Source organism: Eubalaena glacialis, chromosome X, assembly GCF_028564815.1.
Source record: "Eubalaena glacialis isolate mEubGla1 chromosome X, mEubGla1.1.hap2.+ XY, whole genome shotgun sequence".
Lineage (NCBI taxonomy): Eukaryota > Metazoa > Chordata > Mammalia > Artiodactyla > Balaenidae > Eubalaena > Eubalaena glacialis.
In genome coordinates, this window is record NC_083736.1 from 134,382,977 (window position 1) to 134,398,127 (window position 15,151).

At 54.5% G+C, this 15,151-nt stretch overlaps 1 protein-coding gene across 2 annotated transcripts in view; it reads left to right on the forward strand.

Annotated features, from left to right (window-relative positions):
• MAMLD1 (mastermind like domain containing 1) overlaps window positions 1–14,585 on the forward strand; it is a 53,651-nt gene extending 39,066 nt beyond the window's left edge. For both annotated transcript variants that reach the window (XM_061178058.1, XM_061178059.1), the window contains 3 exons: window positions 7,125–7,368; window positions 13,490–13,574; window positions 14,498–14,585. In XM_061178058.1, coding sequence (XP_061034041.1) covers window positions 7,125–7,368; window positions 13,490–13,530 — 285 coding nt within the window. In that variant the 3' untranslated portion in view covers window positions 13,531–13,574; window positions 14,498–14,585. The remainder of the gene's footprint in view (window positions 1–7,124; window positions 7,369–13,489; window positions 13,575–14,497) is intronic.
• Window positions 14,586–15,151: the final 566 nt, after the last annotated feature.

Consider the following 15,151-nt stretch of genomic DNA (forward strand, 5'->3'; position numbering starts at 1 on the left):
GGTTGAGAAATAGAACATGGTCGACCCCCGAGTAGACTCCATACCCCTGCTGCCATGTGCCCCTTCTGGTAGAATTAACCACTATCTTGATTCCAGTGTTCTCGTGCTTTTCTATATGGTTCCACTACTTATTCATGAACTCTTCAACAAGCGATCGATTTGTTTTGAAGAACCAAGTGGCAGGCACCATCTAGGTGCTTAGGCAGCAAACGGTCACGGTGCCACTATTCAGTGGAGGCTTCCAGAAGAGAAGCTGCTCCCCTCTTAGGGAAGTCAGTGACTAAAGGTACGATGGATCCGGCCACGTGTAGAGCCCACCGCCGTCAGGACTCCTGGCGGAGTCATGGGCATGGTACCGGACAGGCAGAAGAAATCTGGCCCGAGGGCTTTTTCTCGCCACAGCCTGCCTCCAGGCCCTCCAGCTTCCAGGTGGAGGTCAACAGAGAACACAACACCTCTGTGGGGTGAAGCAAATCCGGGCAGCAGGATATGGAAGGCAGAGCAGGAAATTCAGCAGCAAATGGTCAAGCCAGATCTCTGCCAGAGGGGAGGAGAGGCAGATACCCAGGGGTGTGGAGGCGGGATGGCCATCCAGGCATCTGCCTCATTGTGTTGGCCACCCACGTGCACTTCACCTGCCAGTGCCAGAGACCACCTGGGGCTGCTGTTCCTGAGCCTGCCATGTAGACCAAGCTGCTTTTCCACTTTCCCCTCTGCCATTCTGTGATGCAGCTTCCTTGGGGCCGTGGAGTCAGTTAACCCTGGTCTGGCTGCTTTTGAGCTTGGGATAATGCATTCGCCTTATCCTTGCAGGATTGTGTCTTTAAAAACCAAACCAGACCAACCCCTCACGGGACTTTTAGTGGGGCTTTGCGAGGGAGTGAATTTAGATGCATGCATTAGATCTGCTGTCTCGATCCGGAAGTCTCCAAAGGAAATCCTGCCGCTCCCTTCCTCGGTTGCCTGAATGTGATGGTTAGTCGGATGGCTTCTTTGGAACCCCGGGGCCTGTCAGCAGTGCTTACTGCACCCAGCGGGGAGACACTGGACGGAACCGGGGGAGGATTCGGCGCGCATAAGCAGAAGGGTTATGCTTTGGACGTGGCAGCTGTTCATCGTCATCACCCCCATCATCATGAGACGATCGGAGCCTTCCAGAAGCTGTCAGAGCCTGGCTCCAGAGGCTCTGGACTCTTGAGAGCTTTGGTATCCTTTGACCCAGTCCCTGGCGCTCCTCGTAGCAGTGATCTTGACCTCACCTTGGCTCGTAGGGTGATTCCCAGTGGCCCACGTAGCCTGACCAGACACGCAGTCTTCCTCCTCTATAACCCAGCGTTACCAACAACGGGCACAGCCCTGGCCACTCTGCAAAAACGCCCCACGGAAAACAGCTCCAGACGTTTAAACCTGGAAATACTAACATTCAATTATATACATTTATAGAGGAAAAGTCCAGAAAAGCTGAAAGGAAACTTTTACAGAATGCAAATTTACAGAAGAGATCCAGCAAATGATAGGATTGGTGCTACCTTAGAGGTTTTTTTGCAGAATCTCTCTAGTGACCCTCCCACTCCCTGTACCACATGTATCAGAACAGAAATCCCTCAACTTGGAGTTCTCCTCATTTTAGGATACAGTTGTTATAAAAGGAAAACAACACCTGGGTCACACAGTAGCCCACCCAGCAGCCCTTGCACAGCTATGAGACCCTAGCAGCACTCCAGAATCTTCTTGCTGCTGGTCTGCTTATATATCACATTAGCAAAAGTTTCAGTTGGGCAATTGGATCAAGCAAAACTCGAGGCCCGGGCTTTGTAGTCAGACAATGTCTGGATTCTAGTCCAGGCCCTGGCACTTACTAACGAGTGACCTCGATCAAACTAGTTGCTTAACCTTTTCTCTTTGTGCCTCAGTTTCCTCATCTTTACAATGGGATCGTAACAGTGCCTCCGTCTTCGGATTGTTCTAAGAATTAATTAATTGAAATGACTCCAGGGAAGGGCTGAACCCAGTGCCTTAGATTAAGTTCTCAGTAAATGTTTCTAATATTATCATCGTCGTTTATTATTATTATTAGTCTATTTTACCAAGAGATAGGAAAAGTGATAGCTCCGCTGAGCTGTGTTGGCCGGACCACGCCTTAGAGCATGTTCAATTCTAGGAGGAGTGGATCAAGATGGTGGAATAAAGGGACGTGCAACTCACCTCCTCCCAGAGGACAGTGCCTGGAACATTGTAAAAGTGCTTGATACATGGCAGAGGTATTATTGTTGATTAAGACTACCACTGACTAACCTTCAGAGAATACAGCATGCAGGCACTACACGTGTGTTAGTTAATTCGGTGAATCCTCATAACCTCCGCCACTCTGTGAATGACACACTTCTATTACTTCCCCTTTACAGATGAGGATATTAAGGCACAGAAAGGTTAAGTAACTTCCCCCAATTACATAGCTAAGAAGTGGCAAATCCATGATTCGAGCCCAGACCCTCTCTCTCTCCAGAGCCTGCACTCTTAGCCAGTATGGTGAAGAACTGTGCTCTCCGTTACTGTCACCAGCATTCACAGGGGGCTATTTAAATTCATTAAAAGTGAATACAATTCAGAATTCGGTTCTTCGTTTGCGCTAGACACATTTCAGGTGCTCTACTGTCGCATGTGGTCAGGGGCTACCATACTGGACAGCGCAGGAATAGAGCATTCCGTTCTTTCTGGGAGGGTGGGACTATGCTGCTTTGTTGAGCTTCTACGATTCTATTTCTTACAAAATCTCAGGCTTGAGTTGTATAGCTTTCTGCTAGTGTTATTAATAGATGCATGCTTGTGATCTATTGAAATCCCATTTGCATTTGGCCAAGTAGTGTAATGGCAAGTAAGAGGCCAAGAAGTCTGACTCACATTACATTTTCCTGGTTTCCCAAAGCATTACTTCACATTTACAAAGTCGTCTCCTGTCACCTCTGACAAGTCGGCACATTCATCCATTTGCCCAGAGATCCAGCTTCTTCTGCAGTTCTGCCTTGCCCTCTTGCAGCTATCTGGATAGCATTTAGTACCCTAGCCTGTTCATCTGGATAGCATTTAGTACCCTAGCATGTTCATCTCACTCGTGACTTGAACAGCTGGGGCTGGCTTCTGAAGTCAGCCCAGCCGTGAGTGACCTTGGCCTCTGAGAGTCTCTGGCACATGCACCAAGTCTCCTGTTCCTTCTTCTGGGCTCTCTCTGCTCGCCTCTGTTACATGGTTAGTAAAGTAAGGGAGGAGTTAAACAGGATTTGTTGCCTGAACTTTCAGGATGAGTAAGTCTAGAGATCAACAAGCTCCCAGAAGCCAGTGGAATTACAGTACACAACTGTAGCCTTGTGAATGCACATATATTTCCTTCGGACCTCCACGGCGGAGACTGGACCGAGATCTAATCCAGTCAATGATTGATAAAGCCAGGGCAGTCATCTGCTTCTTGCAAGGCATCTGAGTATCTGTGGAGGTTAGTCATAGTCTGAGCTCCTTACACCAGAGCCCATTTGTTCTACGGGGAGGTCACAGAATAGCCAACAACGTGGAGGACACCCGACTGCTTCTCTCCGTGTGCAGAGAAGGAGCCCTCTTCTCCCAAACCCAGCACTTGCTTGGGTTTTAGTCACTCTGTAAATCAGATCCAGGCCTGTACCCACCTTCCTGCTGTGCGTCCTGGGTAAACCTATCTCCACTTCCTTGTCTTGTAAACTGGGGACAGTCTCAAATATATGTGTGTGTGCACAGTTAGTGCAGTAAATGTTAGCTGATGTGATTTCCACGGTGTGATGATGATCTCTGTTCTACTGATGGGTTTTATCAACCCAACAGCGTTGAAAAGAGATGAGTAAATGTGCTTAAAATGAGGGTCAAGGCTCACTTTTATCATTAACATTCATTCCAAAAAGAAGCCAGCACAGTGCTCACTGGACTCTCATATCCCGAGTGCCTAGGATACCATGCCAAGCTCATAACAGATACAGTCAGTTGAATTTTCCAAATATTTGCTGAACCCTTTGCCTGTGCCAGGCACTGTCTGGGCACCAGAGGGGTTTAAGGATGATTAAGGCTTGGCCCGACAAGGATGTATCAGTCAGCCAGAGGAGCTGGACCAAAGGAGAGACAGAATTCCTAGGGTGGATCTCCAAGGACGTGCAGGGTTCCAGACGGGAAACGGAGAAAGGGCTCTCTGGGCTGGCGAAGCAAGGAGCGCGAGCACAGGGGACTGAACACAGGCGGCAGCCTGTCTGGGGAGCTCCAAGGACATGGGTATGACTGCGGGGTAGTGTACCTGACACCATGGGACAGGAAACCTGCCTGCCAAGAAGGCAGGAGGCCAAGGGACAAAGAGCCCTAATTGCAAAGTTGAGCAGGATGTGCTTGGGGCTCTAAGTGGCTGCAAGCCATCAGAGGGACCCAGGGACAACCTCGTTCCAGCAAGTTCTCTAGCAGTCACGGGAAGCCCAGTGGGTGTGAGCTCTGTGAAATCGGGCACCAGCATCAGGCACTATCCATCCCAGGGTCTGATTCTCTGAAATTTGGAATCACGTGGAACCAGCCAGTCTGAGAGGTAGTAATCATGCCCACCAATTATGGATTGACTTGCTTTTCTGAGATTTTCGGTGATTCCAAAGAGAGAGGTGGGTTTACCTTATGTGTGGAAACCTCTAGGCGTTGAAAAGTCCCAACCACTTTTTCTTTGGAAGCTGGACCTCCCACTTACAGGGCGTGTGACAGCAGTTTCTTTTCCAAAGTAAATAAAACGGAGAAGACACACAAGCATCAGCTACAAAGCTCCTTGTCAGAGTCAAGATTGAATCTCATCTAGTTTATTTCTTTTCTTTTTTTAACCGAGGATTACACCGGTCCGCGAAGCGCCTGCTCCCATTCTGCTCCACTCGAATGGGTGGTGGCAGCCCCGTTCCCAACTGCTGCCGAAACAGAACTGCCCACACGGTCGGGGCATCTTCTGCCGCTGGTAATTTCCATGTGCCATCTGCAGGTTTTTTTCTGCCTGATGAACTACCGAGGCACTGTGAGCGTATGTTCGTGCTGATGGGGGTTCTTGCTTCTTGACCCGTCATTAATATCCTACAAGTCACATGAAGCTACCAGGGATTCCTGAGCAAAAGCTTAAAATGCTTCAGTTCCCTACAAATAAGCCCCACTCATTGCTTTCAGACTGTGTCGTCATGGGGTGGGCAAGGAATCAGACCTCTAGGAATAGTTGCATATCGGGATTGTAAAAACTCCTACATGGCTATAAAATAGTGTTTTGAATTATCAAGGCGCTAGGTATGCAGGCACAAAGAATAGTCCATTGTAGAGAGCGACGTTTCTGCTCGTGTCCCAGATGACCTTGGTCCAAGGACAAATTGGAGCTTGACGAAGCGAAGCTTCAGGTGGCCAGTGAGCTCAGCTCTGCACTAATGCACCAGCCCAAGGGGAGGGGCGCCGGGCCCTCTGTAGTTGGCTTATCGTCAGAATGGCAAAGAAGTTTTCTTTCCCACGTGCAGTGAGTTCACTTGCTAAGCGTATTTCACGTGGTTTTTTGGTTTTGTTTTTCTTTGGGGAGAGGGGTGTCATCTCTAAAACTCTCCAAGTAGTTAGGTTTTCTTCCTAATCCCATCTTTAAGTATTTATAAGGTGTTCTTAAAATTTTGCCTGGGGGTCCCTTGTAAAACCTGGCCTGTACTTTTCTTAATGACACACTTGAACAGTTTCTACATTTCAAAACTTGTTTTCCATATGACAAGCTAATCACACACACGCACACACCATGCCAAACTTCATGTGGACTTGGGAACCAGGCAAACCTGGATCTGCATCATCCCCTGCTACTAACTAGCTGTGTGACTTTGGGCAACTTCGTTAACCTCTCTGGGCCTCAGTGTCCTTATCTGTAAAATAAGGACAATAATCGTTCCTGCCTCATATACAGCTGTTTCAAGGATTGAGTGGGACTGAGTATTGAAAGCACTTGGGTTAGTGCCTGGTACGTAGCAAATGCTCGATAAATTCAGTGGTGGCAGTTTTTATCGTTAATTCAAATGCGGCATCCAAATATCTACTGGCCTGTCATCCATCGCAGAGACGTGCCCACAGTAGGCGCTTAGTCGTGTTTATTGTCATGAATTGAATTGACTCCGACTGTTTAGCTTAGATTCGGAGGATAAATATCTCCCTTTCCACTGGGCTGTTTGATAGACACAGGTGATCACTCAAAGCTCAGGTGTTAAAAGCACGAGAGCGAAGAGGCTGCTTCACGTAGAAAGACCTTCTCCTCAAGGCAGGCTCCCCCTGGTCCTCTTGGGCACCCCTGTGGCCGAGCGCTCGGTGCGCTCGGCAGGATGTCAGAGCTGCCTCGGCAGCTCCTTGGAGTCTTGAGGCTTCCTGTGACGTGGATATCAAGTGTGAGGGGTTTTAATTGCCTTTGGCTGAAAGAAGTGGGTCAGATGTTCAATTCGGGCGAAATCTCTGCCTTCTAAAATATGACGGAAAGGGGAGGTGCCACTCACACGCAAGTCCTGAAACGTGGGGGCCCCGGCAAGGTGAAGTACAGTGAGGGCTGCCGCTCAGGGCTGGGCTGCTGTGAGATGTCCACTTGACTGCTTGGTTTTGCACTCACCATTTGGTTTTGCAGATTCCCCAGTTTAGAATGGTGTGCTCTGTTGGGGGGGAGGGGCGTGGGGAGGGATCGGGATTGGTCAAGGTCATTGCTGATGACCTAGCTTGACTCCCATTTCCAACAAGACAGTGACTGATGGAGGCAGAGGCTCCTTAACTGAGACCCACGGATGGGTAGTAAGTGGTGCAGAAAACCCCTGAGATTATAGGTAAGACGTCGGTGGGCTGGGAAGGGGGAGACACCAGCGTAAGTGCTTTTTCTGTGGAGAGAGACCATAGCTTTTAACCGGTTCTCAAAGGAGTCTGTGACCCAAGACAATAATTAAGACCACAAAGCTGTTGGGTTTGGTTGGCCCAGACCAGTTGGTGTGTCTAACCAAGCACCCAGGCGACCCCGCTAGGCGGTCAGGGCAATGACAAGAGCAGTCAGAGGCATGTCGTGGCCACGCCGCTGATGGACTGTTCAATGGTTGTTGTAGACTCATGTAGACAAAGCCTGCAAGCTTGGGGAAGCCAGGCCCCCCCAGGTCAGCCTCGGGCGACAGCCCCCATCCTGCCAGGCCCTGGGGAGTGAGTCCTTCCTGCCCGGCAGCTCCTTTGCTCAGGAGCTGGCCCGAGTCACCTCCTCGTACAGCACCTCAGAGGCAGCGCCCTGGGGCGGCTGGGATCCGAAGGCCTGGAGGCAGGTGCCCGCTCCACTACTGCCTAGCTGCGACGCTGTCGGTAAGTCACTTCCCCCAGCCTCGCTTTCCTCATCTGTCAGCTGGGCACGGTCCCCTGCTCAGCCTGCCCGCCTGCCGCACAGGGTTGTTGGGAGGCACAGAGGAGGTGACAGCCCGGCCGGAGGGATTTCTAGCAGAGAGACCACCCAAGCAAGCAGAGTGCTCCAGGCACCTCATCTCCAGGGCATTGAGTGGGGGTCGCCCTGGGCGCAGTTGCTCCCTCCCTGCTGTTGGCCTTCCAGCACCCCAGCGCATTCCCTGCCTGTCTGTCCGTGCGGCCAGGCTGTGAGTCCGTGGGGCACAGGGGCTGCGCTTCTGCACCTCCGAATCCCTCCCCGCCGCCCCGACCCCGTGCCTGCCTGCTCCATAGCTGGTGGGCGCTCGGGAACCACCTCTCCCTCCAGCGATCTGCTGTGGACTCCGCACCCCGAGGTGTTCTTTGACCCCACCTGGGACTCACGCACCCCAAGAAGTGGGAAGCTGGATCGCCCCGCTGGAGGACTGGTAGCCCCGGGGGGGGGGGCAGGCAGAAGGAAGCCAAGCCAAGCCTGTCCAAGATGGCTGTGAGTTTGCATCATCCTGCAGATTCTAAAAGAAATGGCTTGACTTGCCCTAAAGAGTCACGTTAGTGGTCATGAGAGCAAGAGGGTGGACGCCAGCCAGAGCGGGCCTTTGCAGAGAATTTCATTTGGCTCGTGGAGTTGTTGTTCTGGTGCATGAAATATCAGTGTGTACAGGATGTCAGACCTCTCTGCAGAGAAAGCTAGAGAAATGAGCATTGGCTGAGTGATAGCGATCAGAAGATGCTCATCCAGCTGAAAGGACCTCCGGGATTCTGGCCTTTAATGGAAATGCTGCTTCGGTATGTGAGGCCTTGCTCTCCCCATCCCACCTGCCTCGGCCCGCAAGAACAAGCAGTGCTTTCCAGTCAAGGGCTATCGATTTTTCTCTCTCTTTTTTTCCCCCTTTTCTCTGCGTGCCCTCAGAGTGACAGTGCTCTTCGGCTTGTCCAGCACGAAGCTGCCAGGGAAACAGAATTAACAAAATGGATGGGGACATCGTCCACTCAGGATGTCTCTGAGTTCCACCCTGGTCTGACCTGTTTTGCCCTGTCCCCAAAAGGCAAAAAAATGAGGGATCCAAGCTAGCTTGCCTCGAGAGAATTCATTTCCCCACCTTATTATCTCTCTTCAAAGCCAAGCCAGGCCTTCCACCCTGCGCTGGAGGGTGGGGCAGAGGCTTGGCCCTCAGATCTTCCCTACGAAGCTTTGGAAGTTGGGCCCACCTCGGGGGGCTTTGAGGGACAGGACCTCCAGCTCAGCCATGACTCAGGAAGACCAGACACAGTGTGAGACGGAGGATGCAGGCACCCCAGGGGAAGAAGAAAGGCGAGCTGCAAAGACATTTGTTTCCTTTGCGGCCAGATCAATCCCAGCATGTAGACCCAGCCCTTCCGGGACCAGGCGGCCCTGAAACCACCGAGATGGAGGTGGAGTCAGGAGAGAGTTCATATAGTTGGAGGTCAACTGCAAAGGCAGAAAATGGAAAAGAAAAAAGCTGAACTACAGCTCTGGCCATTTTTGATGGCGTTAATTTTGTGAAGTCCCCAGCGGCAGCTTCAGATCGGTTCAGACCCAAGGGCAGCATCATGACCGTGGGGGAGGTCCCTGGCTCCTGCTCCAGAGGCCCCAAGGGTCAAAGAAAGACCCCAGCAGGCCACTGGTGCCCCGGCCTCCGGGTGTGGCTGGTTCCCGTGTACCCTGAGGGCCCCACGGCCTGAGCCTGGGTTTCTGCCATGCCCGCCCACTCCCCATCCCTTCACTCTGTTGTATTCTCTTCAGTAGATGTGCCACCACTGGCAGTGATTTTCTTTGATTGATTTGCTTGCGTCTTGTCAGTTGCCCCCTCCATTGTAAGCTTCATGAGAGTAGAGACACACAGTGCCACCCCCATGCCTGGGACAGAGCCTGGCCCATGGTAGGCCCATGAGAAATGTCTATCAGCTGACTGACAGAGGGGCTCACCTCCCACCCGGAGTCAGGGAGGCTGCCCTCCGGGCAGGGAAAGGCATTGAGCAGAGGCCCAAGGAAAGGGCAGGTGTGCGGCCGCCCCTCCTCCCGCCCTGGCCTTGGCCTCTGAGGTCCGCAGGGAAGAGTAGTGGCCTGATGACCCACTCGGCACTCCCGTCTGGAGGCACTCTGGAGAAACTGAGTCACGGGCTCAGAGAGTTAGGAGCGGGGGTTAGGAAACACTGGAGCTGGCCTGCCATTCGCTGTGGGCAGCCCGTTTCTGAAGGACACGTGGGGAGAGTTTAGCCTAAGAGCAATCGCGCCCCCTCAAACAGGGCTTCGGGTCTGAGGAGTCCCCATCCACAGGCGTGTGGGAGTCCCTAGAATTCAGATCTCCATGCAGAACGCTGTCTTCCCGTCATTTCAAAGGAAAAGTCAGAAGAGTGGGTGAGTTGTTTCCAAATCTGGCTTCCCGAAACCACAAAAGAAGGTGCTTTTCCTATTGGAGGAAAAAACAAACCAACCAACCCACACACTAGAGCTCACTAACCTTTGAACCTTTAACACAGAGGCGAGTGGCTTCTGCTGTGGCAGGCTGGCTCTGCGTGGGGCACCCAGGACCTTGTCTACTGGGAGAGGAGCAAGGAGCTGCCTGGTGCTGGAAAAAGAAAGCCCCTCCCTCTGCCCCTTTTCCTCCTCCCCGTCCTCCCCCTCCCCCTCCTCCCCCTTTCTCCTCCTCTTCCCCCTGTCTGTCTCCCTCTCCCCCCTCCCCTCCCTCTCTCCCTTCTCTGTCCTCCCCTCTCTCTCCCTCCCCCCTCCTTCCCTCTCTTAACTGTGCTGCACAAAATAAGGCTTCAGATCCATCCCTGCATTCCCCCAGAGCTATTCCCTTGGAGTCCCCTTCCCAGTCAGAATGCTCTCCTCTTGGGGATCGTGGGGCAAGTAACTTCAGGCCGAATCTGCCCGAAACGCAGGAACCCTGTGTGCGCATCCGTGTGGAAGGCTTGCTGATATTCTGCCTCTGCCTCCTCCCCCATCCAGTTAGAGCGTTCCTGGGTCTCATGAAGTGGTTGAATCAGTCATGAGACCGTTCTTGGTCTGCAGTGGGGAGAGGACGCATCAGGTGCGTGCTCTGGGGCTCACAGGAGACATCCTCCTGTGGTGGCCAAAGGGTGAGGCCCATAGGGCGGCCTGGCCTCCTGGGGGGCCCAGTGTTGGGCTCTGCTGTGTTGGGGTTCGGGCCGGCCCTTCGCCTGTCTCTCCTGCCTGTGCCTAGCACCCACAGGTGAACGCTAGCCCTCAAGTGAGCCCCCAGAGCTTCCTGGGCATCAGCATGAAGCTCCTAGAAAGGCAGCCCCAGGACTTCCTGGATCACCATCCTGGCTGAGGCCTGTCTGTGAAGGTGGCCCCTTGGCCAGGTGGGAGGAGGAGCCAGGGCCCTCGTTCCTGGGGAGACTTCCTTCCGGGGACCACGTGGGGAAGCACACCTAGGTTCACACAGGGCCCACCTGACGCTGCCCCGCCGGCGTCACCTGGTACAGCAGCACCCAGCTCCATGACAACCGACCGCAGCCCTAGGGAAAGCAGTCCTTGGATGAGCTCCTCCATAACCATGCTGGTGAAAAGCCACAGGTTGCCTGGGCCATCCTTCGGCGTGTCCATCACTAAGCAGCCACTTTCAGCCACTGCTTCCTCCTGGTCACTGAAAACATTTGTCATTTCCTGTTTTCTCCATTTTCCAACGATTCTAATTGTCAGTGTCAAAAGGCAACAACTGTTTTCTTGGGGCTTATCTTTGGAGCACACTGATTCAGAACAAAGGATGGGGGCCTCCGTCTGCAAAACAAAGGAAGCAGCCTCCTCGGGAGGCCTGGAGAGAATGCTCTGGCTGCTCTGCCAGGGACAACAGGCCAGGCCTGGAGCAGAGGGCTGGCGGTGCCCCCCGGATGCCCCAGCAGCGTGAAGAGACCCCTGCTTGATGGCGGCACCCCAGGATGGTAGAGGCCCGTCCCCCAGGCCGGCGTCGGCCGTGCCCTTTGGACTTGGGAGTTTCTGTAGCCGTGCCGCTCACCAGACTTTCGCTTGAACTCTGGATGCTCTGGATTTTTGTGCTTCCTTGGATGAACACTGGCCAACATCCCGTTGTCCCTGTAACCGTGGACCGTTCGAGAAGCACTCCCTTTCATCTGGCAGACACTGCCCACTTCCTCCACTCTGACCTCTGCCCCAGCCTCGCCTTCACTTTGGTTTCCCAGGCCCTGGGGGTGTCTTTCCTCTCTACCTCCTTCCCTTTGGACTCTTCTGCCTGTCCCCTGCTTTGTCTTTGGTCGCACTCTGTAGCCTCCCCCTGCCCTTCCCCCACTCTGTACAACTTTCTGTTTTTAACTCTCTGATGAACCTACTGGAGCAGCTGGTGGGGATGGCGTTAGGGCTGGTGTAGACAGCAGGGCACAGGAGCCGGTTCCTGGCAGCAGCGGGCTGGGGAGGCAGAAGCACTGGATCTGCGGTTAGGAGACCCTGCGCTTCCCCAGCCGTGTCGCTTTGAGCAAGTCATTTACCCTCTGTGAGCCTCAGTTGTCATGTCAGTAAGCTGGGGCCATAGGTCTTCTGCCCAGATCTCCTAGGGCTGGTGGGAGGTTCGATGGGAAGAACAGAGGTGAGAGGGCTGCCTTCAGAAAGGCCTGCCCGCTCTGAGCAGCTCAGGCAGAGCACAGGGCTCCCCCAGTTCCCGGTGGGGTGGCCTTGGGTGGTCATGTGACCCCTGTGCGCCTCAGGCCCTGTCTCCGCACCCCACGCTTTAGCAGGAAGACGGCAGCTCCAGGGCTGAAGAACAGCATCCCTGACACCCACCTCCCAGCAGCCCCAGGGCAAGGGGGGCAAGAGCTCGGACAGGAAGCAGGCTGAGGGCGGGATGCTGAAATCGCTTGCGGCGTGGTCCACCCGCTGCCACGTGTTAGTCCTCTCTGCCTTGGCAGGACCCGAGGCCGAGAGCTGCCCGACAGGCCTGGGAGCCGGGCACTCTCCCGGGCGCCGGCCCTCCGAGTGCAGAGAAGCAGGCCCCGGGCAGCCTGTGTTGTCGGGTCAAGTCTTCTGGCATCTGGGGGGGCGGGGGACGCAGTTCCGAAAGTAGACTCAGGGAGGTGTGCTCCCCGACAGAGCCGCCTTCGTTGGTGGCGCACGAGGGAGCAGCCTTCCTGAGAAGGGGAGAGAGGCGGCAGCGGGTGAGCAGTCTGGCCTGGGCCGAAGGGCCGAAGGGCTTGGGGCCAGGCGTGCCTTCTCCTGGCCCTCAGCTGGCGCTCTCGCGGCTGCCCCCTTGAGCGGCTCCCAGACTCAGGGCTGGGACTGCAGCCCTCAAGCGTGGCTCCTCCCCCTGCCCACCCAGCTCGGAGATGGAGACTGGGAGCCCGTTCCCATGGCCCATGTGCGGCCACTCAGGCAAGCGAAGGGAAGCTGGGACCGAGTGATCGTGTGATCATCCCGCCCTTCGTGCCAGGACCACCCGGAACAAGCCTTGGCCCTTTCCCCATGACGGCCCCGACATCCCCGGTTCGCTCAGCCGTTCTTTGCCCTCGTGGTTGGGAGTCCGAGCCCTACCTCCATCACTTAGTGTCCTCCGAGCGCGGCCAGTTTGTCTGGGTCTCCCTGAGGCTGGCATGCCCAAACTCTTGTCAGCACCGTAGACATGGTCTGGCCAAGGCAGAGTAGTGTAGGACTGTCACCTCCCTCCTTCCACATACTCTGCTTCTATTAATGCAGCCTAATGTCACATTTGCTCTTTTGGTGACCACATCTCACTGCTGCCCCATCCTCAGCAGAAGGACATCCAGAATGCCTAAATCTTTTTTCTCCGTGCTCTTGCTGTTAAGCTCTGTGTCTCCCGCCCCATCCTACGCTGTCGCAGTTGGTTTTTTAACCCAGGTGCAGAATCCTACTTTTATTTATACCTGTGGAGTTTTGCTTGGGAGGGTGGGGCATGCATGCGAGTGTGTGTTGGTGTGTTCACTCATGCTTTCTGCTACACTAAAGCCAAGTCCTGAGTCCCCACACAGAGATCCCAAGGCTAGTATTTCTCGGTAGCCCTAATCTAACACTTCTTTTTCGTCTTCTATTTAGCAAGAGAAGCAGAAATCAGGTCTTATGGCAATGATCCCTGAACAGCAGAGTGCATATCTCGCCCAACAGTTGAGTCAATTTCAAGGTAAGCACTTAAAGTCAATGTTCTCGAAAGGGTGGGCCAGGGGGAGCGTGTGTGAGGTTGGGGGAGAATTCATTCCAGCATAAACAGTTACTGAGATGTTTCCAAAAAGCATTGAGGGAAAGAGAGGAGGTCTGCAAGGCACTTCCATAGCAGCCTGGTTGGATCTGTCACATGGAAAGCTTAAGCAGAGTCCCAATTAAACGCTCAGTCTTAATGACTCTGAAATCACTGTTTGATTCAAGAGATTGATTCAACCATGGCAGCTATGACTGTAATCAACATTGATTGGCCGCAGATACAGCTGTCAGCCAAAAACCAGACATGGTCTCTGCCAGACTAGCAGGGGAGACATGCGTTAAGCAGTCCTCCCCAGCCAGTAGTGACATTGGACCAGCCCAAGGGTATTCTTGCCTGGGGTTTGGGGGAAGCTGCTTGCCCTCCGACAGGTGTTCAGCAGCTTCATTGTAGCCCAGGGGCCAGCAATGGCCCATTGCTCCTCCATTCTCTTGCAAAGACCCCTGTTCCTTTGGGCCTGATACCAGCTGAATGTCGCCCCTGCCCAGGCTGGAGTGGACATCCTTCAGGGGGTGGGCGGTGCCAGGCCTGCGTACGGATACTGAGTAGAAAAGTAGACCCAGACCCTGGCTTCATGGAGCTTACAACCTACTGGCATTTTCAATGCAACATGATCTGCTCTTGGGTGGAGGGGGAGCTGTGAGCACAGACCCAGGGGGTCTGGGAGGGCTTCCCCCAAGAACTGCAGTCCAGGCTGAGGGTGGAGGAACCAGGGGAGCGGGGGATGCTCGGGAGGCGCCAAGGGCGGAAGGTGAGAGGTCAGTGCTGGGCCGGTGGCTCCCCGCCAGCAGCTGCGGCCCATGTTGAAGACGCCTTTGGAACTGACCCCCACTTCTCTCTTTCTGTAGCCGTCCAAGATCAAGTCACCTCCAAGTGTAGCCGGACCAAGGCAAGCTCCCCACCCAGCCAACCCATGATGCCACCCAGAGCTGGGCTCCTTCAGAACAATCTGAGTCCAGGAATGCTCCCACCCACCAGGCACCAGAGCCGGGAGGGCGTGGGCCTGATCTCACCAACTCCAGGCAAGCAGCAAGGGATTTTCAGCTTCAGCCCCCCGTTTCCCACACCCTTGCACTTGAGCCACAACCCCGCGGGCAGCCTCGGGTCCATCTGCCGGCGCACGTGGATTCCCAAGGCCGCCCCCACGGGAGTGCCCCTGCCCGGCTTCTGTCCCAGCCCCCTGGGCAGCCAGCCCCTGAGTCCCCACCAGTCCAGACAGCCCTGCGTGCCAAGAGTGCCCACCGTGCTCCACAGCGCTGCCTGGGTGGCAGCAGCAGCTCTGACCACCACGGTGTTGAGGGAGCCACCCCCGAGCCAAGCAGCCCGTGGCATCCAGCAGCATTTCGATAGCAATTCCCTCTTTGCCAAGGCCCCCGTGAGAGTCCCCCTGGGAGCCCCAGCGTTTCCATCACAACAGGCAGTTGTGTCCCCCAGTCAGGTGGCCCCGGGAGGCAGACCCGGCCAGAAGGTGGGTGCTGCCCCCGCCAACCCCAGCTTCAGCC